Source organism: Herpailurus yagouaroundi, unplaced genomic scaffold (genome assembly GCF_014898765.1).
Source record: "Herpailurus yagouaroundi ecotype Mexico unplaced genomic scaffold, PumYag 141, whole genome shotgun sequence".
Classification (NCBI taxonomy): Eukaryota; Metazoa; Chordata; class Mammalia; order Carnivora; family Felidae; genus Herpailurus; species Herpailurus yagouaroundi.
In genome coordinates, this window is record NW_024412396.1 from 35,743,938 (window position 1) to 35,771,645 (window position 27,708).

The 27,708-nt window shown below is 44.4% G+C and overlaps 1 protein-coding gene across 1 annotated transcript in view; it reads right to left on the bottom strand.

Moving 5' to 3' along the window:
- Positions 1 to 27,708, bottom strand: part of RTN1 (reticulon 1) — a 230,657-nt gene that overhangs the window by 85,282 nt on the left and 117,667 nt on the right. The window contains exons 2-3 of the mRNA XM_040477303.1: positions 20,496 to 21,269; positions 12,139 to 12,867 (exon numbers count right to left, since the gene is read on the bottom strand). Of these exons, the coding sequence (XP_040333237.1) occupies positions 12,139 to 12,867; positions 20,496 to 21,269 (1,503 nt within the window). The remainder of the gene's footprint in view (positions 1 to 12,138; positions 12,868 to 20,495; positions 21,270 to 27,708) is intronic.

Consider the following 27,708-nt stretch of genomic DNA (forward strand, 5'->3'; position numbering starts at 1 on the left):
ACTTAACAGAAGAAGATAAATTGGGCCAGCTGGATTTAAAAAGCCTTCCCAGAAGCAACCTGTCCCACAATATGCTTGGGAAGGAGCTTATTAGTGAGATCAAGTCAACTTCCTATAAATCACTGGAAAGCAGCCACTCAAACTGTGACATATGAAGAAAACCTATAAACTTATTAATTGAAATTTTATGAAAGAATATGTTGTAGAAAGAATTCCTGCATTAAACTGGTAACTGGGCTAGATTCTTCCGAAGTCCTATCTCATTGTATAATTATTATTAACATAAATATTTAAATAGTAATAAAATGAGAGAGTAATTACTTAACCTATGATTTCAATTAACCCTCACAAGAATCCTGTGATGCATGTACTATTCTCCCCTTCGAACAGATGAAAAAAATTGAAGTGCAGACAGGTTAAATTGCCCAAAATTACACAGCTGGTAGTAAGTGGTGGAACAGGATCCAAACCCAGCTGGCCCCTGAGTCCTTGTCCCAGCGAAGAGAAGGATATACAATCAAAATCATACAGAATGAAGATACAGATTCAGAGAAGGGGAATCTAGACAAGGGGCCACTGGAGAGGGAAGGACCTTAGGCCTGGCTCCGGGATCCTGCTCTAATTCTAATTGAGGATCCCAGTTCTGAGAGAACAGTTCACAGGTTGCCAGAGTGAGATGGAAATTTCCGATGAAGCCATCCACTCTTCTTGCTCTAATTCTGTATCAGGCAACAATGAACTGATCTCCACACTAGGATGTAGTTCTCCTGGTACATATGCCGTGCAAATTTAGAAAAGGCATCCTAGTTTATTCCAGAGTCTAATATGTTTGTGTTTCAGAACATATACTACTGGGAATGGAGTCTTGGACTGAGGAAACTGCTCCCTAAAACAGTGGACTAGACTTACCCTAAGGTGGCTCCTTCCTTCAGAGCCTTCTGGAGATCTGCTGCATAGGAAGAATCATACCCTAGCTCACTAACACATGAAAAATAATTGGTTTATCAAATTAAACCTGTATAGTACACCCTAAGAAATGGGAAGCGTGAAGGACTCTGAGGATACAGAATATAGGGAATGCATGTTTTTTTTTTTTTTTAAGTTTTTTTTTTTTTTTCAACGTTTTTTATTTATTTTTGGGACAGAGAGAGACAGAGCATGAACGGGAGAGGGTCAGAGAGAGAGGGAGACTCAGAATCGGAAACACGCTCCAGGCTCTGAGCCATCAGCCCAGAGCCTGACGCGGGGCTCGAACTCACGGACCGCGAGATCGTGACCTGGCTGAAGTCGGACGCTTAACCGACTGTGCCACCCAGGCGCCCCAGGGAATGCATGTTTTGAAAGGGAAGCAAGGAGAGCTCAGGAGCACTGGGAGCCTTCAAGTAGCTGAAGGACGGTGTTGAGGTGAAGGATGCGAGAGTGGTGGGAGTAAAATATTATGTACAGTTGGAGGTATAAAACTTACAATTCAAGTGAATGATCTGTATCTCATCCTAGAGGCATAACAGTCCAGATGTGACCCATGAGCAGTAACACTGAAATCCAAAAAGTGTCTCTTCAAGAGGATTTTGCCCTCAGCCTCTAGGGTTTGGCTAGGGGATTTCTCAATCAAGGAGTCCTTTTGTGTTCTTAGACACACTAATGGGATCTGAGGGAAAGGTGTGGTGTCCACAAGAATGAGACTGTGAACCATGAAAAGTTTTAGAAATCAAAGTCAAAGCCAGGATTTTTGGCTTTGAAATTAGAGCCCATCTTTGCAGAATATAAAAAAATCTACCCTGAATTTCAAGATTCTGTTCAGAGGAATATAAAAGGGCATAAAAATGTGGACTCCAACAAAGGGGAAGAGTAAGAAAATACAAGGGACAAATTCACAATGAGGCCATTTTACCCATATCAAAATTATCTAGAATCAAATTTACTTATGCTATTATTTATTTCCAACTTTAGAGTTGGAAATGTAAAACTGATGTAAAATCAATGTAAAATTGATTCATTATCAGTTGGCTAGCCTAAAATTAAAGAAAAATTAAATCCTTTCCAGGGTACTGGACTGAATTTCCAGCTGACTGATAAAGATAACACTTGACCTAGCTGCACATATTGTGTACTATTACAAACGTCCTATTTACGTACATAAACATTTATGATAATAAATCTTACATCTTTATATTCTAAAGTAACTTGGCATAGAGAAACTTTTAAATTTTCTTAAAAACAACTAAACTACTTGGAAATCAATTTATTTGGAAAAGGGCACTAGATGCGAATCAATCAGATTATTATTTCAAATCCTGGTTCTTCTCCCCCTGAAATATCATTTGGAACAACTGACTATACCTAAGTTTTTGACTTCAATTTAAAATGATCCCAAAACTCCAATTAGTAGGAAACTATGGTTCATAAATTCTACATCGTGTTATATTTTGTGTTCTGTTACAGGCCAAATGGTATAGCTCAAAATTAATTCTGATAAAAACTAGGTTACCCATTTAGGAATATCTTTTGAAACACTGTCCTTGTGCTGGGTCCCCCCCCCCCAAATATGGATAATAATTTAACTGATCAATCACCTCATAAATGGCCCAGCCATTTAGCCATTTAGTGGCCACTGTAAAATCATTCAAAGACATATTTTCTTACATCACATCCCAAGAGATCTTTAAATTTCAAATCCTGGCAGTTTGAGATGAGGCTAAAAAGCAAAGGTTGGATATTTTCATCACAACCACTGGATGGCGACAGACATTAACACTCAGTTGAGATAATGAATACAAAAACCACTCTTCCGCTTTACTTAATTTCCTCTGCCTTTTTAAGGTGTAGAATCAAATCTCCTCGAGATGTTAGGGGCTGGTAAAAAAAAAAAAAAAAACACCAAAAAGTGAGTTTGGAAGTAAAAGAATTAGCTTGGGAACACATAATCTGCTTTTGCTACTAGTTTGTGTGTAGAAAAACCCCCCATGCTTTCAGTGCTCAGCCAAGAGTTGTAAGAAAATAACTGTCAGAAGGGAAGACTTAAGCCAGAATGCTATATTTACCAGAATATGCAGCTTTGAACTGAATCATTAGTGGTAGTGAAATCTTTCGTCTTGTATGAGATCAAGCTTGTAACTCCTCACTGTGCCTGGTAGTACACAGCCCAACTCCACCCTCAGGCCTTTTTTTCTCTTCCATGAATTTTCCAAGCTATAAACAGAGGCCACCTGGGGGACTCTTCTGACTCAGGAGGCCCTACACTACTGGCAATGTGAACGGTTAGCTGTCTGTGTTCCCACCATGTCCTTCTGGGGTCTTTGTTCTGGAGGCTTTGTGAGGTCGGGAGATGTTAGAAGCATCCTCCAGAGTGAGCTGGTAAGACTCACATGACCTCCCCTCCCTTTCTCCCACGAGGAGGTGGAAGTCTCAGAGTTAACAGTATTATCTTCATTCTAAACTCCATACAAGAACCATTTTAATTAATCTCTAAGCCCAAACAGAAAAGCCAACTTTGAGGATTCTGGCTCAAGCCCTGAAGAAGTTGGGGCACTACAGGAAAAAAAACTGCCAAAGATTACTCTGAGTGTTCTGAAAGTTCAGCCTCATAATTCCTCAAAATTCCCTCATCATTCTCCAATTCTGGTGTGCCTAGGATTCACTGGAAGCTACTTAATGAAGCAGATTCCTCAAGCCCCTCCCTAGGAGACCGTGGGGTGAGCCTAGGAATTTGTATTTTAAAAAACAAATTTGTTTCTGACATAAATGGCCTACCAACAACACTTTGAGAAACACTGTCGACAAGAAGCAAACAGTTCCACTGAGCACCTAGTCCTCTCTCCCTACCAAGTGTCCCAAATTTCCACAAGGAGAGAGAAAGTTCCTGTATCAATACTTCACCAGGCACAGGAGGACTACTGCCTCAAGCATAGGTCATTTAAAACTCAGAAGGACTATTACAGAGCCTACTGACTCCGAAGCACTGAGTAATCACAGACAAAGCCCACGGTCAGCCGTAGCCTTGGGCTGAGGTAACTACACCCAATGGAATGCTTGTCCCTCCTTCAGACCCAATTTGAGGGTTTGCCTTAAAGCTACCTTTCCTTTGACTTTAACCTCTGCTCTCTGCCAGGGTGCTATCTTTTCTTTGCCTGTTAGTATAATTTTGATTCATATTTAGGACTGTACTTTAGGATTTCTGAAGCTTTTATGAGTTCCAGCCTCTACCCAACCTTGTATCTAATTCTATTTTTTTTTTATTATTTTCATTTTAGAGAGAAGTCAGGGGGTGGGGAAGAGTATGAGGAGGGGAGAGGGGCAGAGGGAGAAAGAGAGAGACAGAGAGACAGATTCCGAAGCAGACTCCACACTCAGCGCCGAGCCTGATGCAAGGCTTGATGCCACGACCCTAGGATTATGACCTGAGCTGAAATCAAGAGTCAGATGCTCAACCAACCAAGCTGCCCAGGTGCCCCTTATCTAATTCTATTTAAATAACTGACTTGCTTGTCCACAATCCCTGCCCACCTTACCACATGCCTTATTTAATCTCCACAGGTACCATATTTGACCCTCATTTCAATTCCAGCCCCAGCCACCCAAACATCCCTGTCATCTAAACACACTGATGACCATTAGGCCCTCAGCTGCTTGGCCATGGAAATATACTAGATATACAGCTCAAACTGTGAGAGTATTTCAGTGCCATCATCAGCCAAATGGATGGTTTCTAGCAGCAGACACAAAAACACAGATTCAATGACAGCATCAAAGTGTAGGGTATTGTTCCCTTTGTAAATCTTTTTGCATCTACTTGTAATCATTATGGTGACGGAAAACTGAAATGGAACCGAGAGGTGTTGGGAATAAGATCACTGCAACCACCCATCCAATGCATCAGTAAGTCCTATGAAGTCAGTCTCCCAAATCCACCTCAAATCCTTCCATTCCTCTCCACCTGCATTGCTACCACTCTCTCCCAGTCACCATCATCCCATGCCCCCACTACTGCAATACCTTCCTAATCAGCCTTCCTGCTTCCATACTTGTCCTCCTCCAATCTTTCCCCCCTACAACAGCCAATGTGACCTCAAAAAAATGGAAAGCAGGTCATGTTACTTCCAAGTTTCAAAATCTTTTGGTGGCTCCCTGCAATGTTTGATATAAAGACCAAACTCTGCACCTTGGTCTGGGTATGAAAGGGCACTGCCAACCTTCCAATCCCACTTCTTGTCACTGTCCCCTTTGCCTACCACACTCTATCTACACAGACCTTTTTTTTTTTCAGTTTCTAGAATGATCCCAGAACTTTCTTGCCTCTGGGCTTGGTATTTTCTGTTATCTGGAATTTTGATTATTTCTCTCTCTTTTTTTTAAATGTGTATTTATTTTGAAAGAGAGTGAGCAAGCACACGTGAGCAGGGGAGGGCCAGAGAGAGACTAAGAGAAAGAATCCCAAGCAGGCTCTGCACTGTCAGCTCAGAGCCTGATGTGGGGCTGGATCTCACAACCATGAGATCATGATCTGAACCAAAATCAAGAGTCAGACACTTAACTAACTGAGCCACCCAGGAGCCCCTCTTGAATAATCTCCTGCGATAGTGGACTACGCAATTTCCTCCTTCTCTGACCTTCCTATCTAAGTGTCACTACCACCAGGAAACTCTCACTCTCATACACATCATTCTATTGATTTCCTTTTTCATCGAAACCCCTCCTCCCCACCAGTGTAAGCCCACAAAGGTGGATTCATGTCTGCCTTAGTCACCATTATATGGATAGCATCAGGCATGTAGTATACCTTATTGGTTGAATCAAAAGAAGGATAAATGGAATTGGTAACGTCTTGCTTTTGCAAGGCTGGCATACATTCAGTAAAATTTATTTCATTCTGTATTAGAGTGTTTTGTGGGGTTGCAAAGATAGAATCCAGAAGTGCAGAGACTATATCTGTGAATATCTCATCCAGACTTCAGTGGAAGGTGAGGCTAGCATTTAAAAGGGGCGGGAAATACCCTGGAGCAGGTCTTGGCTCTGAGAATTAGAAGTATGTGAGTTATATCCTCCAAGCTACATGATTACATCAGCAAGAAAGGATGATTTACGTGAGTGGTAAAAGAGCTGGATGATGAATCAGAATTACCATCTAACAGGGTCATTATTTCTTAGAGGCACCATAATGCTTGCCATCTGTGAACTGTGTCTCTACAGGCAAGTTCAAGGTTGACCTGAATCCATCTTAGGAGCGAATCTATGCTCCACTCTGTGCCCAGGCAAAATTTATAGGGAGTTGGGGTTTACTACGTCCCCAAAAATGACACTGAAATATAACAGAGATGTAATCAGCATATCAGATCTTTATTATACACACCCTACTGAAGTATCAAAGAAAATCTGTCACTAGAAAGAATAGGCTCTGGGGCCACCAAGGGGTGGAGCAATTCTATCCAAGCCTGAAAAGAAAATCTCCCCAGTGTTCTGAAGTCACCATTTAAAAATCATAGATCAATATGCAATCCGGGCCAATGCTTGCCTTGTGACTACTTCAGAAGGTAAAGGCAGTGAGGTGAGAGGCTTACAGGCAGTCTCGTTTGGGATGCCTAGGCCAGGACAGCACCTTCTATCGCGGGGCAAAATCTCATAAAAGTAGCTTAATTGTTGTGAGTAGTCTGAGATGGAAGGCTCAGTGCCTCCATCTAAGTATTACATTGCATTCATCCTCACAGAAGCCAAACTTTATCCAGCAGCTACCAGGTCCGTCTTGTTGAAAGCTGGCGCCGGGGGCAGCCGCTACAAGGGAAGGGGCCTAAGTCCTCAGAATGATTCTGAAATGTGCGCTGTGAAAGGTAGCGACTCTCCAGGAATCTTGACAGCCTGACTTATGAATTCAGTCTCATGAAAGCAAATAAAATATGGGACTAGAAGATGTTTTTTTGTTTGTTTGTTTGTTTGTTTTTGCTTGGAATTACGGGAAGAAAAGTAAGTGGGTCACACTTATTTTGGTTCTCTTCAAATGTTTTAGGACAGAAGCAATATCTGGCCTAATAATGAGAAGCAATAATAAACATCATAAATGTTAGGTCTATTTAGAAGACCTCCATCTGGTAGCCTTCCTGCAAATCACTCCCCCAGGGAAGAGAGAAGCTTTTCCCTGCCATGAGGGGCAGAGCCCGGCAAGCTCCAGCTGCTGCAGCTGGTGTCCACAGAGAGAAAAGGTGCAGAGGCCTGCTTCCCGGGGCATGAGAGGGGATGGAAGCAGCTGAGAGCCCCCTCAGTCTCTCTAATTAAAAAGCAACATATAGGGGCGCCTGGGTGGCGCAGTCGGTTAAGCGTCCGACTTCAGCCAGGTCACGATCTCGCGGTCCGTGAGTTCGAGCCCCGCGTCGGGCTCTGGGCTGATGGCTCAGAGCCTGGAGCCTGTTTCCGATTCTGTGTCTCCCTCTCTCTCTGCCCCTCCCCCGTTCATGCTCTGTCTCTCTCTGTCCCAAAAATAAATAAAAAACGTTGAAAAAAAAAATTAAAAAAAAAAAAAAGCAACATATACCTAGGGGCACACTCACCAAGGTGTTTTTTACTACGGGTCTGGGTTGCCCGGCTCATCTGCTTATAACCAGAATGCTCTTCAGCACGCTCATTAAAAGCACAGGTTTATGTCCTGGCGTATTCTGATTCTGTAGTTCTGGGGTATGGGCAGAGTGGGAACCTGCATTTTTTAATTGGTACTCTAGGAGATTCTGAGAAACCTGGTGCTCAGGCAACACTTTGAGGACCACTGGCTTAACCTGGTATTTCTCAAACTGGTATCACTGGGTGCGTTCTTAAGAGTGCCACAAAGAGGATTTTTACATTTTATAGTTTTTATTTTGATAATCGTTCAACTATTAAGAACATTCTGGATCACCTGGATGATAATTTTATAACCAAACACTACCACAAGACTTCCACTTTAGTGTTTACATTCAGGTTGCACTTTTAACCTTGTCTCAGGCTAGGGAGTCTTTATTTAGATCTAGACCCGATCTGAATGTTCAAGCCAACGTGAAGCCCAAATGATAACCTGTCATCAGCTCAGGAAGGGCATAGAGGAAGGAAAGGAGCAGAGTTTGACAAATAACATCAACATATTACATTTGGAGGGTCTATGGGATGTCCAGCCAACAGTGGGGAAATGGGCGTGGAGCTCAGGAGAATTCTCCAAAGCCAGAGATCTGCGAGGTGGGGCACCAAAGGCAGTGGCTAAAAACCTGTGTGGGGGGGGGGCGCCTGGGTGGCGCAGTCGGTTAAGCGTCCGACTTCAGCCAGGTCACGATCTCGCGGTCCGTGAGTTCGAGCCCCGCGTCAGGCTCTGGGCTGATGGCTCAGAGCCTGGAGCCTGTTTCCGATTCTGTGTCTCCCTCTCTCTCTGCCCCTCCCCCGTTCATGCTCTGTCTCTCTCTGTCCCAAAAAATAAAAAAAAAAAAAAAAAAAAACGTTGAAAGACAGGGACAGATCTCAGAGGCAAGACAGGAACTGGAAGGAAGGTGGCAAAAAAGATCAGAAAAGAGGTCAGAGAGTAAGGGGTGGAGCAGGAAGGGGAAACATCAGGGAAATAAGGAGGAAAAAGTTCCGAGAAGGAGAGAACAATGTCCACAAGAGTGGGGATTGTCCTGGAATTTACTGTTACAGGAAGTAAGTTACAAAGCAGTCAGTTCAATGTGATAGCACTTGTGGGGTAACAAATTGTATGTGCCCAAATACTTCAAGAAAATTTCTGAAAGGAACAGGAATGGCAAAACCAAACCAAAATCCTATGATTATCTCTGAGAATTAGATCAGGATGGTGGAGAAGGGGGACTGTAACTTTTATTTTGCACTATTTTGTGCAGTTTAAATGTATTATTTTGAACATACACCACTTTCTCTCTAGTGTTTTCAGGACTGGCCAGCAGGATGATATTAAATTACCAGAGAGGACAAAAAGAAGAGATTCAAAAGAGGCCATTTTAGGGGCAAGAAGGTATCACTGGTGACTTTCATCAGGATGGTTACAGGTAGGAATGTGAAAGCTGGCTGCCACAGTCTAAAACACTGCTTCTCGAGCTCTGCCATGCCTAGGAATTACTAGGGGATCTTGTCAGAACGCAGATTCTGATTCTGTAGGTCTGGGATGGAGTGACATTTCTAATAGCTGTCACATAAGACTCACATGGCTGGTCCAAGCACCCTACTTTTGAGTTGCAAGGTAAAGAAATCAGAATGTAGGGAGTTCGTGAGTAGGAAGAGAACACTATTTCCCAAAAATGTGTTCCCTAGAAGATGAGCCATGAGGAACACTGATAAAAAAAAAAAAAAATCTACAGGTTTGGTAAATACCACACATACATCCTGATGAATCACACTGGGTATCAGTGTTTTATTGAGAATCTCGTCATTGGCTTTTCACTCAGATGTTCCTAACAGTCAGGGTCAACCTTGCGGCAATGAAAACTTATCCATGCTCTCAGATTCTGATGTTCCTCACACACCTTCCTGGAAGGCATGGGAGAGCAGAATTATAGGGCAGCAGAAGTTCAAGGGTGCACAGAGGAAGGGAACTGGAATATGACAAACTGCATTTCGTCTCCGGTGCAATAGCTCTAGAGGCCTCTGAAGGGCAAAAAGATCCAAAAATAAACCTTATCAGGGCGTGTGCACCAGTAAACCCCGAAACTCCTTGACAGTACATATTACGATGCCATCAGGTATTTGCCAAACCTTATTCTAAATAAATATTTCTGGACCTTTCTGCAACTTAGTTCAGCCTCAGCAACATGGCTCCAAAGCCAGGGAGATGAGCATGCTGTGAATACTTGAACTTGAATGCACTCATACGGCCAGCGGCTTCAGTGGGCAAGAGCAGGAAACCACAGAAGCTGACCTGACTTTACTGCTGACAGAGTCCTCCTTGACGTGAGCACAATCCTACTGTCCACTGACAGTGATTAAGAACGGCCTGGGGGATGCTGGGCAGCACTGATCCTCTCACCTGCTGAGATGGAGCAGGTGAGACAAGGCGGAACCTCAGAGCTCAGATAACATGCTGGCAGCGCTGAGTCATCCGCCCAAGACCTCGGGCGCTTGGCTGCCCCAGAACGGCCTTTTAGACTCTCTTTATACAGAATGCAGCTGAGCGGTAAGTTTCAGCAGGAGACTGGATTTCAAAGGACCCCTTGGTGCAGAGAGCAGAGGTTATTCACCCTGGCATGCCTGAATCATTTAAAAAGACTGCCACCCTCTTCTCTCTAATGTCTAAACTTGGCAGCAGAGGGTCCAAGCCATATGGGGCAACTTGCACAGAGATTAGAATGACACTAGAATTGGCTCGGAAGCCTTTGCATTCACAGCTGCGGTTGTCCATCGCCTTAGCTCTTCATGAGACGTCTGGTCACTCAGTCAGTCCCAGCTGTCACACTTACGTCTCAGATTTACTAGGGAGAGAAATGGGCCTGCACAATTCAATTTTCTCCTTATTAGCTTCCCGATTTATTTGCTTTTGAGAATATATATACTTGAACAGCGCTGCACACATGGTGACTATTTCAGGGATGCTATTTAGGGGATAAAATGGAAACACGTGTCTGTTAAAGTACAGTGATAGGAACTCAGGTTTAGCAAGACTCAAGCTCAACTGCTTCATGACCGGAAGGGATGGCACATGGTTTGTGCTTATGCTATTCCCCAGGGCTCCCTGCAAGTTTCAGGGTCCATCTCCATCACGGTCAGAGTGGTAGGAAAAGAATCCAAATTGGTTTCACTATTCACCCAACAAACACACACTGCCACTGTTAAATGTCATCAAATATCCTCACTATTGCACACACTGAATATACTTCAAACTCTCAGGGAAGAGTTATTTGGGAAATTCAAAGTCAGTTATATCGGCCCCTACATGATAAATGCCATGTGTCTAAGCCACCAGTAACCATGCAGCAGGGTTATCTTTTTATTACATCCCTCTAGATTCCCCTGTTCCAATGTGTTAATTTTAAAGAATTTAGAAGCTAGCTTTCAATCTATAACGGGAAAGATTTTGCCCTCTATTTTTATATGAAGCACTTTAATCACCACCAAGATCACTGGTTAGCATATACACAGGAAGGAGGGTGTACTCTTGAACTCATTTACCCGCAAAAGGCAAAATACTCCTAAGGAAGCGACAAGCAGAGGAGATGGGTGGAAGGGGACTTTGAATAAAGCTGTGCTTTTAGGGTTTGTTTTAAAGTTCTACCTGGGTGTTCCCCACCCAGGAGCTGGAGAGAGGTTCCCTCCTTTCCCTCAATGCAGCCCATGAACTAGACTGCACAGGGCTTAATTTATTCACTGACTCTTTGATTCCTTTCTGAATTCTGTAACACAACTGCAGTCAGGTGTAGTCGATGATTTGGGAAGAAGAATGCTACACGCTCTTCACGTACAAATATCTGTAAGACAAAACGACTTCCATTTCTCGCCCGTTTAAGTCTTCAACTCACAGGAAAATTTCTCACAGGAAGATTATAACGGCCAAATTAAAATCATTCTAAATTATACGTGACTTTAAAAATCAACTTAGGTCTTGCTTGAAGAACAAGAGAAATTCTGGCGTTAACTTTGGTCCCTGTCTTTCCTGACTAGTTGGGACACAAAAACCTTTATCAAGGTCCAAATGCCTTGTTCCCTGGGTAAGACAGAGGAAGGTGCTGAGATCCTACCAGGGCCATTTAAATGGGTGCGAATTTGGGTGCAAAATAGATGTGCTGATGATGGGTTGATGCAGCCACTCTCCATCACTGAGGGGTGGAAGATTGGAAATGAGCCTTGACAATCACAAAACACCCACCCTTCCCCAGTGAGGAAATCCAACCCCGGGATGAAAGCAAGGACACATTCCCTCCATTCAGGAGATCCAGGCGCGTCCACAAAAGTGCTCATCACTGGGGACACGCGGGGATTGAGCCAGCGCAGCGCGGCCCCCTGGAGCACGTGCCTCCCACGCAAGTCCCAGCTGCGAAGCCCGCTCTCTCCATCATCTCCTCACCCTCCTCCCCTGGCTGTTCTCTGGGCAACTGGTCGACCAGCCAGGCCAGGCTGAGTACCTGAGAGCACCCAGGGGAAGAACACTACTGCGCAGACAAGTCGCTTCAATGAGGAAAGCGGCCACTTTACCTTGCTGCTTACTGAGGAACAGCAGAGGAGGCGGGACGCCGGGACCCCGCGGCTCAGGGCCCTGGGCGGCCGCCGGGCTTGGACCGGAGCTCGTGGCTTCCGCAGGTTTGCACTGCTGCGCCGGGGGCCCGTCGGGCGCCGGAGCCCGGTCCCCGGAGGGCAGCTCGGGGCCGGTCTGGGGGGCGGCCGAGGGGAACTTGGGGAAGGGGCCGGGCGCGCCCTCCTCGGCCCGGGCGCCGGGCTCCTCCCGGATGGCGTCCAGGGCGCCGGGCTTCATCGGGGGCGAGTCCTGCTCCCGTTTGGGGCTCTCCTCCGAGGCGGAGGACGCGTCGCATGACTCAATGATGAGCTCGCTGTCCAGCTCGGCCTCGCGCTCCTCCCTCAGGATGCTGTACTGGATGGACGGCGACGCGGGTGACGGCGGCGGGCCGCCCACGTGTCCGAAGGTCACGTAGCCCGAGGGCAGCGCATCCTCGGCGGCCAGCGGGTCCTCGGACACCAGCTCGATCTCCGAGTCCCCTGACTCAGCGCTGCTGGCCTCGTGGTCCAGGGGGCTGGGGATGGCCGGCAGCCCGGACCTGGCCTTGGCCTCGGGCCTGCTGGCCACCTGGCCTACCGGCCGTGGGCTCTCCGCCGTTTCATAGGATAACCCCTTTGCTTCTTTAATGGCAGTGATCAGCTCGTCCTCAGAGATGCTGCATTTTCCCTGGGATTCTGCAGCAGATGGTTCTGTCGTCCCACAAAGCAAAAAAGAGCCAGAGAGGCACGCACACGGACAGACAGATGGACATAGAGAGAAGAAATAAAACAAAATTCCATTAGGGGAGATGTTTTCTTGTTGCTGGAGAAACACATTTATCTCATTAGCACAAAAATAGTCTGTTTCCAGGGCTATGCTGAAAAGGCAGGCCACCTGAAGGAGAAGGCTAATTACTGTTATGGCCCAATTAATCAGTGCTTTACATACCTATCTATCTTAATCTAGCTACTTAAAAAAAAAAAAAAAAAAGACAAAGCAATTTCTTAGCAACAGCACCTCGGTTGGTTTTTCCCTTTCAATGTGGCAAACATCCTGGAAGTCATGGTTTTAATTTCTGATACCTTCTCTCAGGGAAGTGTTCCAAGTTCACAGATTTCATCAGGTAATCTGACGTATGTAACTCTCTAATGTGGCCCACCAATATCAACACATCTGAACATCATCCATTACTCCTTGTCCATTGCTTTTCATGTTGCCTCCCTCAGTGAGCAAAGAAAGCTTAGTCTGGACCCTACACACAATGGCTTCTGAGCTTTACATTTCCCATAAGAATCAATACTTTTACTCATTTTTAGTGAAAAGTGTAACAAAGTAGGGCAATATAAGACAAAGGTTTTGCTAGTTCTACCAAGCAGGCTGTGAAGATTACCATAATGCACAATCCCCCCCTGGGCTTCTAATGGATGGTGGAGCCCACCATCATTCTTTTTCCTCTCCTCCCCTCCTCTTGAGAAGAACAAAACCTGAGAATCACCCCCAGTCCCCTGGGTGAATGCCTGCCTTCTGCCTGATGTTTATCCAGATGGCCTGAAAACGTCACCAGCAATCTTGCTGATATTTCTCTCCCTTAGACGAGACTACCTGGGAACACCAGGACAACAGTTTTCAGGAGCTTGGTTTTTCCCTTGCCGTACAGCAGGTCCTTATTTCAGAATATCTCAGACAGTAGTCTCTGGCCCTTTTATAAGCAAGAAATACTCGTCATTTCTCCAAAGCTTTGAGGTCACTGATTTGGGAGGGTGGTAAGGAGAGCAGACTATGGCTAGGTCATCTGTTGCTTTAGGACTGTGGGAGAACCTCAGTGGATCAAACATTTTAGATTTGTCTAATTCTTTATAGAGCAGGATTGATTTTATCCTTTAACCTGACAGTATTCACCCATCTGTTACAGGTTAGGCTTTCTTATAGGTGTTTGGGGGGGCACCTGGGTGGCTCAGTTGGTTAAGTGTCTGACTTTGGCTCAGGTCATGATCTCACAGTTTGTGAGTTCAAGCCCCACATAGGGCTCTGTGCTTACAGCTCAGAGCCTGGAGCCTGTTTGGAGTTCTGTCTCCTTCTCTCTCTCCCCCTCCCCCCACACTCACCAGTGCTCACTCGCTCTCCCTCTCTCTCTCTCTCTCTCGCTCTCAAAAATAAACATTAAAAAAAAATTCATAGGTATTTAGGATATATTAATGAATGAAACAGGTAACAAAATGTCTGCTTATATTTTAGTGGGAGAACACAGTACATCAACTATATATAATAAATGAGTAAAGTATATAGTATATAAGAAGATGTTGAGTGCTGTGAAAAAAAAAAAAAAGTAGAGTAGGGTTTAGGGATCAGGAGTGCTGGGACAGGGTGGGGTGAATTTGCAATTTTAAATAGGATAGTCAAGATAGATCTCATCTGGAAGGTAACCTATATTCAACACTCAAGGAGGTAAGAGAGTGACTCATGAGGATAATTAGAGGAAAAAGCATGCCAAACAAAGGGAACAGATAGTGCAAAGGCCCAGAGGTAGGAGCTGCGATGATTTCTAGGTATCACAAGGAGGCCCAAGGGGTCTGACCAACATCACCACTGCTTGTACACCATTCCTAGTAAACCACGAAACAGGCAGGCAGGGCCTGGGGCTCAAAGGCTACAAGGTCCTGTAAGGCAGCCTGCCCTGTGTGCAAGCCGACCTGGCGCTGCATGGTTCAGGAGACTGGCTAGACTGGCTAGGAGACATCACTTCCTCCAAGTGAGGAAGAGGCAGAGAGAGAGAGAGAGGGAGGGAGAGAGAATCCCAAGCAGGCTCCACACTGTCAGTTCAGAGCTGGACTTGGGGCTCAAACTCACAACCATGAAATCATGACCTGAGCCAAAATCAAGAGTCGGACACTTAACCGACTGAGTCAGCCAGGTGCCCCACTCCAAGGGCAATTCTAAAGTCACCTCCAGTTAGGGTTGGCAGATTTAGCAAATAAAAATACAGGACATCCAGTCACATTTGAATCTGTGCTAAACTTTGAATTTTTTAAGTGTAAGGATATCCTATGAAGTATGAGTGTTTTATTTGGCAACCCTATCTCCAGTTGAAAACCACTGAGGTACGGCACTCAGAAAAGGCTCAAGGATCTTGCTTTATTTACTCAAGAATAGGATGGTATCAGACAGCTGTGGGGTGTGGGATGAAAGGCCCTAATGCCTTTCATCTTGGGCAGGTGAAGGTACTACCCTGAAAAGAATCCATCCTTAATATGAGTTAAAAGTCTCAGTAGAAATTATAGATGCTATCCTTTGTTCTTTTTGTTTTTTTTTAATTTTTTTTTCAACGTTTATTTATTTTTGGGACAGAAAGAGACAGAGCATGAACGGGGGAGGGGCAGAGAGAGAGGGAGACATAGAATCGGAAACAGGCTCCAGGCTCTGAGCCATCAGCCCAGAGCCTGACGCGGGGCTCGAACTCCCGGACCGCGAGATCGTGACCTGGCTGAAGTCGGACGCTTAACCGACTGCGCCACCCAGGCGCCCCACCTTTGTTCTTAATAGGAACCAAAAGTTTAACAAAGTGCTAAGAGGAATCAGGGAAAAAAACTAAAACAAAATAGAAGTTTTTTGTACTCTTGCTTTTAAAATTTATGGACCTGTAGCTGAGATATTGGTTAGTATGTGTCACAACTGACCCAGCAAATCTAGAAAGAGTCAGTAAAAATAATTGAACAGATTATAAAAACTGGGAAGGTTAGGACTGCCCTGCCTGGGGAGATGTGTTTGCTGCTGCTGCTGCTAATTATGACAATATAATTTAGAATGATAAAAGGAAAGGTGAACATGGGCCAGTTTACCAAGTCACAGATGCCACCATCCAACTGTGAATGATGTTGCCATTCAGGTCTCCCCTTTGCCCCTGGCTCATTCTTCAGTCACCATCCAGAGGAATCGTTTGAGAACACACATCTGATTCTGCCCCTCTTCCCTTCCTTCTCCCCAATCTGGCCACACTGACCTTGCAGCTGCTCCTTGAACACACAAAACATTCCCAGCTCCAAGCCTGGTACCTCCTCCTCATGTGTCTTCATGATTTGCTCCTTCCCTACCCCACTTCAGGTCTCTGCTCAGAGGCATCAGCAAGGAGAAGACTTTCCTCACAACCACCCCATCACTCTTTCACTCTATATCTTGCTTTATTTTTCTTCATTACCATTATAAATACCTAATATTATGTTACACATTTATTTATTTGTATGTAAGTCTTCTCAATAGAATATAAGTTCTGTGCAGGCAGAAACCTTGTTAGGTTTCAGCACTGCTTCCCCAGTGGTGATGGGACAATGCCTGGCATGCATGACCATAAACGGTCAACACATATTTGTTAAGTGAATGGATGAGTGAATGAGTGATGTCACTTCCCACATCAAAACCCTCCAGCAGTTTCCCATTGCATTTGGAACAAAATCCAAATTCTTCATCCTAGCATGTGAATCCCTGAACAATCTGGGCCCTGGCCCCCGCGCCCCCCCCCCCCGACTCTGATCTATGCCATACTTTTCCTTTGTCCCTGTAAAAACTAATAAAGGGAAACCTCACTAACAACTGAGAGGCTAGAAGGGGGTGCTATTCCACTCAATGTCAATTACAGGAAGAATTGTCAATTGCAGACCTCAACAGAAGAACCATCAACAGGAAAGAATGATCACTTACAGGCCCCAACAGAAAAAGATGTACATTGACTCTTCTAGAAGAAATTGATTACCCCTGCAATTTGGCCAATGAGAAACCATCATCACTCTGAACACCTGCTTTTCTCTGATGGACTTTCATTCAGAACAACCCCTCCCAACTTCCTTGGTCTTATCCATAAAATACTGTTCTTCTCCTTTGTTGGACTTGCCTATGGTTTTACCATAGATAGCATGTCCTGAATTGTAATGCTCTGCCATTCCTGAATAAATCAATGTTTTCAGGCAAAATAGCTATTTTTAAGGTTAACAGTTCTTTGCATCATCTTTCAGTTCCCAAATAATACAGCCTTGGGGCCTGTGCACTTGCTTTCCTCTGTACCTGGGGTCCCCATTTAACCCCCTCCTTTGAATTGTAAGCTCCTTCTCCTCATTCAGATGTCTGACCACATGTCACCTCCTCAAAGAGGCCACCCTTGACCCCTTCATGCCCAACACTCTATCACTCATTATTGTAATCAGACTCTGTGAAATTTCAGATGCTGCGAAACTGATTTACTTTTTATTGCTTATTTGTTTTACCAAGGGAAGCTGGGATGGTTTAACAATGACCTCTCGATTGCTGTCCCTTCTGAGGCTAACATCCTGAAGAACATCCATGACCTCCATAACATACTCTTAGGCACTGTGTCAGAAACACTGTGGTGCCAGTAGGCCAATGGTCTGGCGTGTGTCAGGGACCTTAGTACGTTTTCCTAGAATGCTTTACTTGTGTTCATGACTGGTCTTTGCTGAGAAGACATTTCCAATATGTAAGCTGTAAGAATTTTTGCCTCTGTACCTCAGAATATATTATTTAACATGATGAAAATAGCTCAGTACTTTGGAGAAACTTACAAAATGGAATAATTTATTGGAAGTGAAGGAAATATATTAGACTCCTTGCTTAAGCTTCAGGGTGTGTGGCGAAAATTGTTCTAAATGAGAATTTCTCCTGATTCATAATTCACATAATTAGAATTATTAGACTTGGACAGATAATTAGAATGCTACTAATAATTATTAGAATCATTATTATTATCAGAGTGTCACATGCCTGGAGTGCCAGGGGCTCTCAAGACAGGGAAGGGAGTTATGGTAACCTCTTAGGATAAAAAGAACAAGGAGAAAGGCCTCAGTGACAAGTTAATTCCTCCTATCTTTCCTGTTAGTTTTATTCTTATCTGTTGTCATTGGACTCCGGTGTTATGAGGTGAAGCGTCTGTGGAGAGAGGAGCAGCTGAACATGGGAGAGGACTGTGTACTGGGTCTGGGGCCTTTCTTTTTCTTCAATAAGCTTTGGTTAGAATGTTTATTTGGAGCAACTGAAAAGAAAACATTGTCCTAATCCTGTGCTGTCAAGTGGACAACCCAAGGTTATAAAACTCCAAGATCATGTCAGCCAGATCTGTCTTTGTCTTATCTTGAAGTTGCTCCAAACCCCAATGGGCTATGGCCACTAAAAGAAAAAAAAGGATATTCCTTAATAATTCATAAACCCTACATCATATCAGGTCTTTCTCATAAGCTCTGTAAACTGTAGTTTTTACATGAGGCAGGTGCCATGTAAATGGACCTGTATTGCTGGGGCATTTCACTCTTCATGAAGATGGGCTGAAGTTCTTCTAAACTGATCCCCAGACAACCCTGGAGCTTGAGAAAGCACAGCTGATACTACAGCTTACATCTTCCAAGCATCAGTATCTTCAACTCATTGGATAACAGAAGGGTTTTACGATGCATTGTCACAAAGACCACAAGGAGGCTTTGAGACTTGGACATGTCCCTACCTTATGCTGTGATCTGGGACAAGTCATATCTAGTTCACTTGGAGCCTCAGTTTTCTTATTTGTCATCACTATCCAAACCTCAATTTATGTCACATGGAAATTCACTGTGACCTCACACCTCCATGTCCTTGAGCCTTCTCGGGCTGGAAGGCCACCCCTCCCCCTCACCTTTATTTCCTCCTGCTCTGTTCACCTGGGGAGCTGCTGGACTCCGATGTTCCTCAGCATGCTATGTTTCCCTCTCTTGGAACACAGATCACACTAGTGTGACTATTTCCTTGGTCATCTATCCCACTGGAAGGTAGAAACTGGTTTTTGTTTTTTCAGTTCTAACCTCACCAGTGCCTAGCAGAGTGCCTGACCAAAAGAAAGTATGTGGAACGTGTTTGTTGAGTGAATGAATGAATTTGAAAATCAGGGAGGTGGCGCAGTGGATCTTTAAGACCCTTGGAGCTTTTTAGTTGAATGAGTCTGAGATCAGGTTGGGGAAGGAGAGGAATTGATGATAAAATCTTCAGAGAAACAGGGCAGGAGAGACTTACATTAAGTCCTCTCTAACACTTGGACTTACTGCATTATCAGGATTTAGAGCAATGGCTCCTAATAGGCTTTGGATCTGTTTTAAGACTTCAGTAAAAGCTCCTTCCTGACATACTGAAAATCTTTTTTTTTTTTTTTAATCAGAAAGGTTTGTAAATCACTCTTGAGTCAGGTAAGAATGCCAGACACTGGAGGCAGGAGAAGATCCAAAGACATCTCATGGTTCTCTCTATCCTGATACCTCGTGAACATTCAAAAGAAGTAGAGATACAAAGGCTCCACTTTTGCCACCTGGGACTAGGTTCCCAGGGTGGGGTGGGGACACTCCTGCTACCACTCTGGCCTTTCACCCGTGTATAGGAGACCCCTTTGTGTTTGAGAGGATATACTGAGTATGGTTTAACACCCAGCCTTAGGTCACAGTAGGAGAATGTTCAAGATGAAAAAGATCATAGTTTAGTGAATTTGGAACTTTTTTACTCTAATCAAATGAATCCTTTAACTTTAAGAAATAAAACTGTATGCAGCACTTCAACAAACTAAAAAGACCAAAATGATCCTGCTGAGATTGAAGGGAGGGGAAGAGTATCCTGTTTTTAGGTTTCCTCTCACTGTTCATGTCCCTCTGAAGACCCTGAAGTCCACCCCAGCCCTCCTCCATTGTACAGACATGGAGCTGGGCCGAGGAATGTGAAATGCCCTGTCCCAGGTGGCCTGGCTGGTCTGGGGAGGACAGCTAAGGTGCTCTCTCTGGGATGCCTCCAGGTGACCTGGAGGTCTAGCTGCAAAGCAGCACCTCCCTCTCTGCTCAGAATAGTGGAGCCACATGAGGATTGTCATGTTTCAGTGATCTTTACCTCTGTCTTCAAATGAGGAAAGAAACACTTTATAAGGCAAATCTGATAGGACTTTAAGGAAAATCCCAGATTTCAAACTTTGTACCATGGGCACAAAACTGACAAAGTTGTATGTTAGGGGGCCTGGGTGGCTCAGTCAGTTAAGAGTCCAACTCTTGATTTCAGCTTGGGTCATGATCTCACAGTTCATGAGATTGAGGCCGTGTTGGGCTCTGCACTGACAGTGTGGAGCCTGCTTGGGATTCTCTCTCTGCCCCCCGCCCCTCGAAATAAATAAACACTAAAAAAACACTGAAAAAGTTGTATGTTTAATTAAATTAGTTAAACTGAGACTTAAAGGGACCCTTATAGTAAAATATTTTGAATGCAGATTTACATCCCTTTAAAATCCAGATTTCCAAATCCTGGGTTTTCCCAAGGCAAGCAACACTAGTTCCCTTACCTGTTCCAGAAGATGGGGGAGTGACAGATCCTGGGCTGTCATCTTCAGGCTCTGAGACAGTGACTGTGGGGACTGTATCAGGACTTGGTTTCAGACAGATATCTTGCTTCTCGGGGGTCTTCTCTTGGGCCGCAGTTTCAACAGAAGGTTCGATCTCAGTGAGTGTGATTTTGACGGGGGCAGTGATCAGAGGAGCACTGTGCTGCTCTTCAGAGAGATCATCTACGTAAGGTGCAAATGTTGGTTCTTCAAATAAATGGTCCTTGAGGATTTTTCCCTCTACAGGAGCTGGTTTCTCTGGTTCACGGGCCTCTTCAGATTTTGTTGCGATTTCAATGTCCTTATTCTTAAAGTCCAAGCCTGTCTCTTCCAAGTTGGGGTGACACTGCTCCTGATACTTCACTTCCTCTGGCCTGGTTATGTCAATGTACTTATAGGCTTCTGCTTTCATCTGGTCTAGGGGGTCTGCTAAGATCTTGTTCACTTCAGTGGACTCTGCAGGAGTCATCTCTATTCCAGAATGAGAACTAAATAAGCCACGAGGCTCTGTCCCAGGCACATCTGGTAAGGAGGGCCCAGGGGTACTCAACTCCTCAGGGCTCTCTGAAGTGGTGACATGGCCATTTTCCTTCTGAAGAATTCCAGTGAAATATGTAGAATCCTCCCGAGGTGGGTAACAGATGTTGGAAATCAGAGATGTGTAACACGATCCTTCTCCATCTTTTGATGCTGTTGAAAAGGTATGATCCGTGGCACTGGAGACATCTGCCGCACCTATGAATCAAAACAGCAGTAGACAAGGAGTGGGTGTCTGGCTTCATTTCTCTCTCCTGCCTAACCCATCACCCACCCGGTCCTGTGGAGACATGGTATCCTTTCTCCTGAAGCCCTCGGAGTCCCCTCAGAGCACACTCATGTTCATTTTCCTGGTCTCCCTCACAGCCCTCAGCACTGCTGTTTTCTGGGTGGCAGATCACACAGGTTCACAGAAGCTGCCACACCAAGAAAAGTTGGGGACAGATCCCAGAGGACTAGAAAGCTGATTTTCAACATTTACTCTCTCAATATACAGTGACTTGGTCCTTCTTGGCCCTCTTAGGATCTCAAGTGTTAATGACTCCAAATAGAGCTGGAAATGTAGGCTGATTCAAGTTTGTAAATCCAACAATGGGATAGCCAAGTGGGGAGAGGGGCTGTTCTTGGAGACTCAGCGAGCTGGGAGAGGCCACAAGAGACCCTCTGGCCTGGCCCTTTCAGTCAGGGCCACTTGCTCCACCTGGATTTATGTTGTCCCTTCTCTTTTTAAAGGTCTTCAGAGAAAGGGACTCCCAGTTTTCCAATAGCCTCATCCCAAAGAAGTATCACCTTAATAAGCACTTCCCTATTTCTTCGGTTTTCCCCTCATTTTGTTTCCCTCTTTATTCACCCGCCTACTGCCCATCTTCTACCTCCCAGTGATATTCAAAGTGATCCACTGGGAATCTATTGGTTCCACTGGTGGTGCTAAGAACAAAGCAAATTTCTAAAGTTTGACTCAATGCAATGGTTTCACCTGGATTTCATGCCCATAAACCAGCCCAAAACTTCACTAATAGCAAGAAGAGGGGAAACCTCTATAATTTTTCTTTGCTGTAAAATGCTGTCAGAGGGGGGAAAACCTAACATTTATTGAGGGCTTATCATGTGTTAAGCAGTGTGATTTTACCTAATTCTCACAACTCTTTTATAAACTAAGCCCCACATTCCCAACACATCACACACATACATATGCACAAATATACACTAAACTCTTAGGACACACTGGAAGAATATTCCAGGGCACCAACTCATAAAAGTAAAAAAAGTAGTAGCAGTGATACAATAATACTAATAGCTAATATCTGAACGCTTGCTATGCGTCAGAGAGAGTTCCAAGCTTTTAATTAATATTGATTCATTTAATCATCAAAGCAATCCTAGAAGATAGGTACTATCATTAACTACGTTTTACAGATGAGGAAACAGAGGAACAGAGTGGCCAAATAACTCACCTAAGATCTCACAAAGAGAAGGTGGCCCAGCCAGGATTCAAATCCAGTAAGTCTCAAAGTCAGGGAACATCCCCTAACACCCTTTTTACCACCTTAAATCAATTTGTAGAATTTTCTTTGAAGTAATTTTGAGCCAGTTTTATCACAAATAAACTTGGCTTCTGTCTTCTCCTAGCTCTCTTCTTGGTTGCTTAAGCCACTGCTTGGGGAATGGAAAAACACAACGTCTCTAGCCTCTGCACTTACTGTTTTCCTTCCTTGGAGCTCTCTTCCCCCAGATACCTGCCTACCTGACCCCTTCACCACCAAGTCTGCTCAAAGGTCACCTTCGTAAGGAAGATGACTCCAACCACTCTCTCTCAAATTGCAACCAGCCCTCATGTCCCCACTCCCTGGTGATCCTGTGCCTTCCTACCTTTCTCTCTACCTTTTCTTTTTCCTGTAACACTTGTCTCCTTCTAAAATACCACTTAATTAACCTATTTATTTATTTATTACCTATTTATTGATTGTTGAAATATGCTCTATGAGAGCAGGAATCTTTGAATATTTGATTCATTGAGGCAGTTCAACACCTAGAAGAGGGCCTGGCACATAGTAAGTACTCAATAAATACTTGCAAAGTAAAAGAAGGTAATCTGAAGTTTAGAATAAAACACAAATAACACGATTGTGTGAGAAGACACATTGGAAGATCCCCCAAAGTTGATAATGATCCTCTATTGAGCAAGTGGCAGAATTTTGTGAAAAACAGACCAGTTCAAATCTGTATATTTTGGCAAAGCTTCTAATTGTACTTCCTTTACCCAAGGCAGCTCCTCTTTGCAAGTTAGACAACAACAACAACAACAACAACAACAACAACAAAAAGCTCAATTACAGAAGGAATAATGGTAATGATGGACTTTATTACCGAAGCATACATACACCATTAAAGAAAAAGCTGTAAAGTTAAATCCATACGTGCACACATAACCTCTACCCTAAAGTATTTCAAAGCTTCTTTCATTATATGGGTTCAGTCTACATGTAGACCTCACCGGAGGCAGGAAATCAAACCTGAGGTATTTCACTACAGACATCTGGATCTGGGGATTGTCTACCACAATTCTCTGGAAGCACTTCCATGCATTACTAAGTAATTGTTCGCCAGAAAGTAAGGAGGGGCTTGCCCATGGACATAAACAGTGTGGAGGTGTGGGCCGTGGGGACAAGGATGCTCTCCTGGAGAATATGCAGTAGGTGGTTTCCAGGACTGTGGCACAGTCATTGTCATTCAACTCCCACTTGACACTGTCACTGCAGGGGCCACCTCAGGGCTCCTGGCCCATAACGTCTATACCTGGCACGTTGCCCACGGTCTCCTGCCATCAGTTATCATACTACACACAGCTGTCAACAGCTCAGCCACTGGCCCCAGGGCTTTGCCCTGAATCACTGGATAATCCTTAAACTCTGCAGGCTGGCATTTGGGATGAGGTGAACGCCACATGGCCTCACTCACAGCCCTATCTCTACTGCTCCTCTCGCTGACCCTCCACTCCAGGCACACAGAACCCCTCACAGTCTCACACTTACTCCACCGGCTTTTCTAGACCTACCTTCCGCGCACCAATTCAAACTCTGAGCTCTGGTTCATATGAAGTACCTATCACTTCTCCAACACTTCATCCTTCCAATCTTCACGTCCAAATCTCTGCCTTTTAGCCTCAAGCCATTAAAGATAAGTAGCTTTTAAATGCTTCATCCTCCATGATGAATTTGCTGACCATACTGTCAGGACCTGACCCCTTCCTATATTCCTCCCTCCTCTTTCCTGTTGCAGCTAATTTATTCTGCTCCTATGGCATGTGTCCATGTTATGTCCTACTAACCTGTCACCTCCTGGAATTTGAGGCTCATGTCTTGCACACTATACTGCACATAGTAAGTGTCTGATAGAAAATGAATAAATGGACCAATCGATCAATGAGTAGACTTATTCTATGCAGCTCCTCAGAACAAATTAGAACTGATGCAAGTTACAAAGAGGATGTTTTTAATCTATCATGTGAAAGAACAGTCTAGAATTCCAGTTACTCAACAAGGGTATGGTCCTGCATCTTGGGAACAAGAGTGTTTTGATCCCTGTGGGCACCCAGATAGAGAGAGGCCCAGTATCTGTCTAGGCAGGAGCAAGCATGTGGGCGGAAGTTGCTGAGACAAGTGCTGAAGTCCCTTCCACCTTTCTATGATTATTTATACTGACTGGCTGCCCCTGTCATCAGACACAACCTCCTCTACTTCTTTTTTATTTATTTATTTTTACTCTTTATTTATATTTTTTTTTAATTTTTTTTTTTCAACGTTTATTTATTTTTGGGACAGAGAGAGACAGAGCATGAATGGGGGAGGGGCAGAGAGAGAGGGAGACACAGAATCGGAAACAGGCTCCAGGCTCTGAGCCATCAGCCCAGAGCCCGACGCGGGGCTCGAACTCACAGACCGTGAGATCGTGACCTGGCTGAAGTCGGACGCTTAACCGACTGCGCCACCCAGGCGCCCCTCTTTATTTATATTTTTGAGAGAGAGAGACAGAGTGTGAGCATTGGAGGGTCAGAGAGGGGGGTACACACAGAAGCTGAAGCAGGCTCCAGGCTCCGAGCTGTCAGCACATAGCCTGATGCGGGGCTTGAACTCACGGACTGCGAGGTCATGACCTGAGCCACCCAACAGACTGAGCCACCCAGGTGTCCCTCCTCTACTTCTGCCTTACCTGTAAAAGAGAATCAATATAATTTTCCCTGAGGTGATGCCACAAAGAATAGGGGCTTCCCAGATGTACGTTGGTAATTAAGGGAATAGGATCTAGAGTGCATTTACATCATCTGCGAGTCTATAAACAGAATCAACAGTTAGGAAGAACTCCCACCCCTGAAATTCCTGGCCTACCAGCTCTGTCTTGCTTAAAGAGCCTGACATCAAATTGGAAGGACCCCTCTGCCACACCAACAAGAGGAGGAAGAATAAAGTCATTTGTATAAACCACACGTTTTAGGTGCGAACATGTCAGGACCCTTGTAAAAACAACAAATAATGTCCCCTTTTCTTAAACTGAGCTAAATACCCCGAAAGTTTCTCTAAGGTCTAACTTAGTGAAATGTGTATGCATTACATAGTGCCTATCAGACAGAACTCTTGAAAACTGAAAGTCCTTCTAGACAGTAAATTATGTGAGGGCAGAGTCCTGTGGGACTATAGATCTGAGAAGTTGAACTGAGCCTCAAGGCTCAGGAAAGCCAATTAATTCTTGTCAGCGCTTCCTGTAGAGCTGGCAGATGTGAGAACTGAGGCAGAGAGCAAAAGCCAGTTGCCCTCAGTAGGAACACTGTTAAATACAAATCCACCAAATAAAAGTGCTTTCCTTGTCTGGGCTAGAAATTACTACTTTTCTTTATATAACCGAAGACTCCTTGGAACGTCTGACTTCCTCATTCTCTCCAGCTGTTTCCTTGGCCATCTAGAAGTCTGACTTGCGTGGAGGCAGACGCACTTCGAGAGTCAATGTGCGGACCCACAGATGCTCTCTCGGGAGGCAGCTATACAGGAAGGCACAGCAAATTCACGACTTGAATGCATTTAAACGGGATTGACATTAAAATTTTCAATTTACAAGCAACTTTTCAGGAACGGGCTCACGATAAAAAAACCAAAGGATTCCCAGGCCACTATTTCTAGCCAAAAGCTAAGAGGAAGAAGAATGAAAATACGCTAAAACTATTGTCATTAAAGCACAGGTGGGAATCAAATTAGGCTTTTGCCTCCGTCCATGTCCTAGGTCAGAAATACTAATCATGAGTTAGACAAATTCAGTAACTGCATAAAGGGTGGGTGTTTTGTTTTGTTTTATTTTATATTCTTAATCCTCTGGCGATACTAAGGAATGAGGTAGTAAAGATGGCTTGTGGAAGGTGGTTTTTACATTTCCCGAGGAAAGTTTCAATCCTAAAATCCTTCAGCTCCTAAACTCTGACTCCTCCTCACAGAGTTGAGCTTAAGGGACTGGTGGCCTGCAGCTTAGTTTTGTATTGTGGCTCTACTACTATCTGTTGGGAGACTCTGCGGATGCCTCTCTGTGTGTCAGTTTATTCATTTTGAAAATGGAGGCAGTAATAGCTCCTTTCGTATCAGGCTGTTACGAGGATTAGAGGACATAATGCACTTAGCTCTGTGAGTGGCACGGAGCACACACTCAATAAATGAGAGCTGTAGATTTGATTACTACCTCTATTTTCCAAAGAGGATACTAGCCATTTGCAACACACTCCCATCTATTTATTAGTTTGGGTCTTTATCTGTAACGAGGTGTGATCAAGGTCTTATGGGCTAAGAGTTAAGTATAGCCACATCACCCTGGTGTTGCACTCTGGGGTCTGCCTTAGATGCTAAAGTCCCCAGAGTGCAAGGCCACGGCTGTCCGCACAGCATCAGGAGCAGGTAGTGATTCCTTAAGTACTTTCTAGTGATGCAAATGACATAGATCCTTTCATGGATGTGGTGATGACCGACTTGAATGTGAAAAGCTGAAACTTACCAAGACAATAGACAGTCAAGGAACAGAAGAATTCAGTGTCCAAGGATGAGCTTTCTCCCTTGTGACTAGAGTTCATTCTGACTCCTCAGGGTGAAGAGAAGGCGTTTATGGTTTAACGTAATACTTATTATATTCAATAAAGCCCCCCCCCCTTACTGCTTTGAATGGAAACAGAGAGTACCAGAAAGCAAGACTGATTATACCAAAAAGGTTTTCTGAGCACAGAGGTAGATGTGCTCTATTAGAGAAACATCTGGTTTACCCTTCTCCCTGGATAAAAAAACAAAACAAAACAAAACAAAACAGAAAACACCAATTATTGTTTGAATAGAGCCAATGCTTAACAGAGTTTGGGGACATTAGCCCCATTAATTGAGAAGTATATTTTTAAAAGGGGGGTATAATTAAAAAATTGTGATGACAGTGGGGGTGGAGAGAGAGATACACATTAAAATTCAAGACTTAAAGGCCAGAAGCACTGACCCAAAGTAAATCTGCATTCCCTCTGCCCACAGTTGTCTGCCCTTAGGCTGCCGGTGTGATGGATGGCAGTAGCCTGCACCCGAGTTTAGGCTGTAAGGTTTTTTCCCTGAAACTCCCACTCATCTTT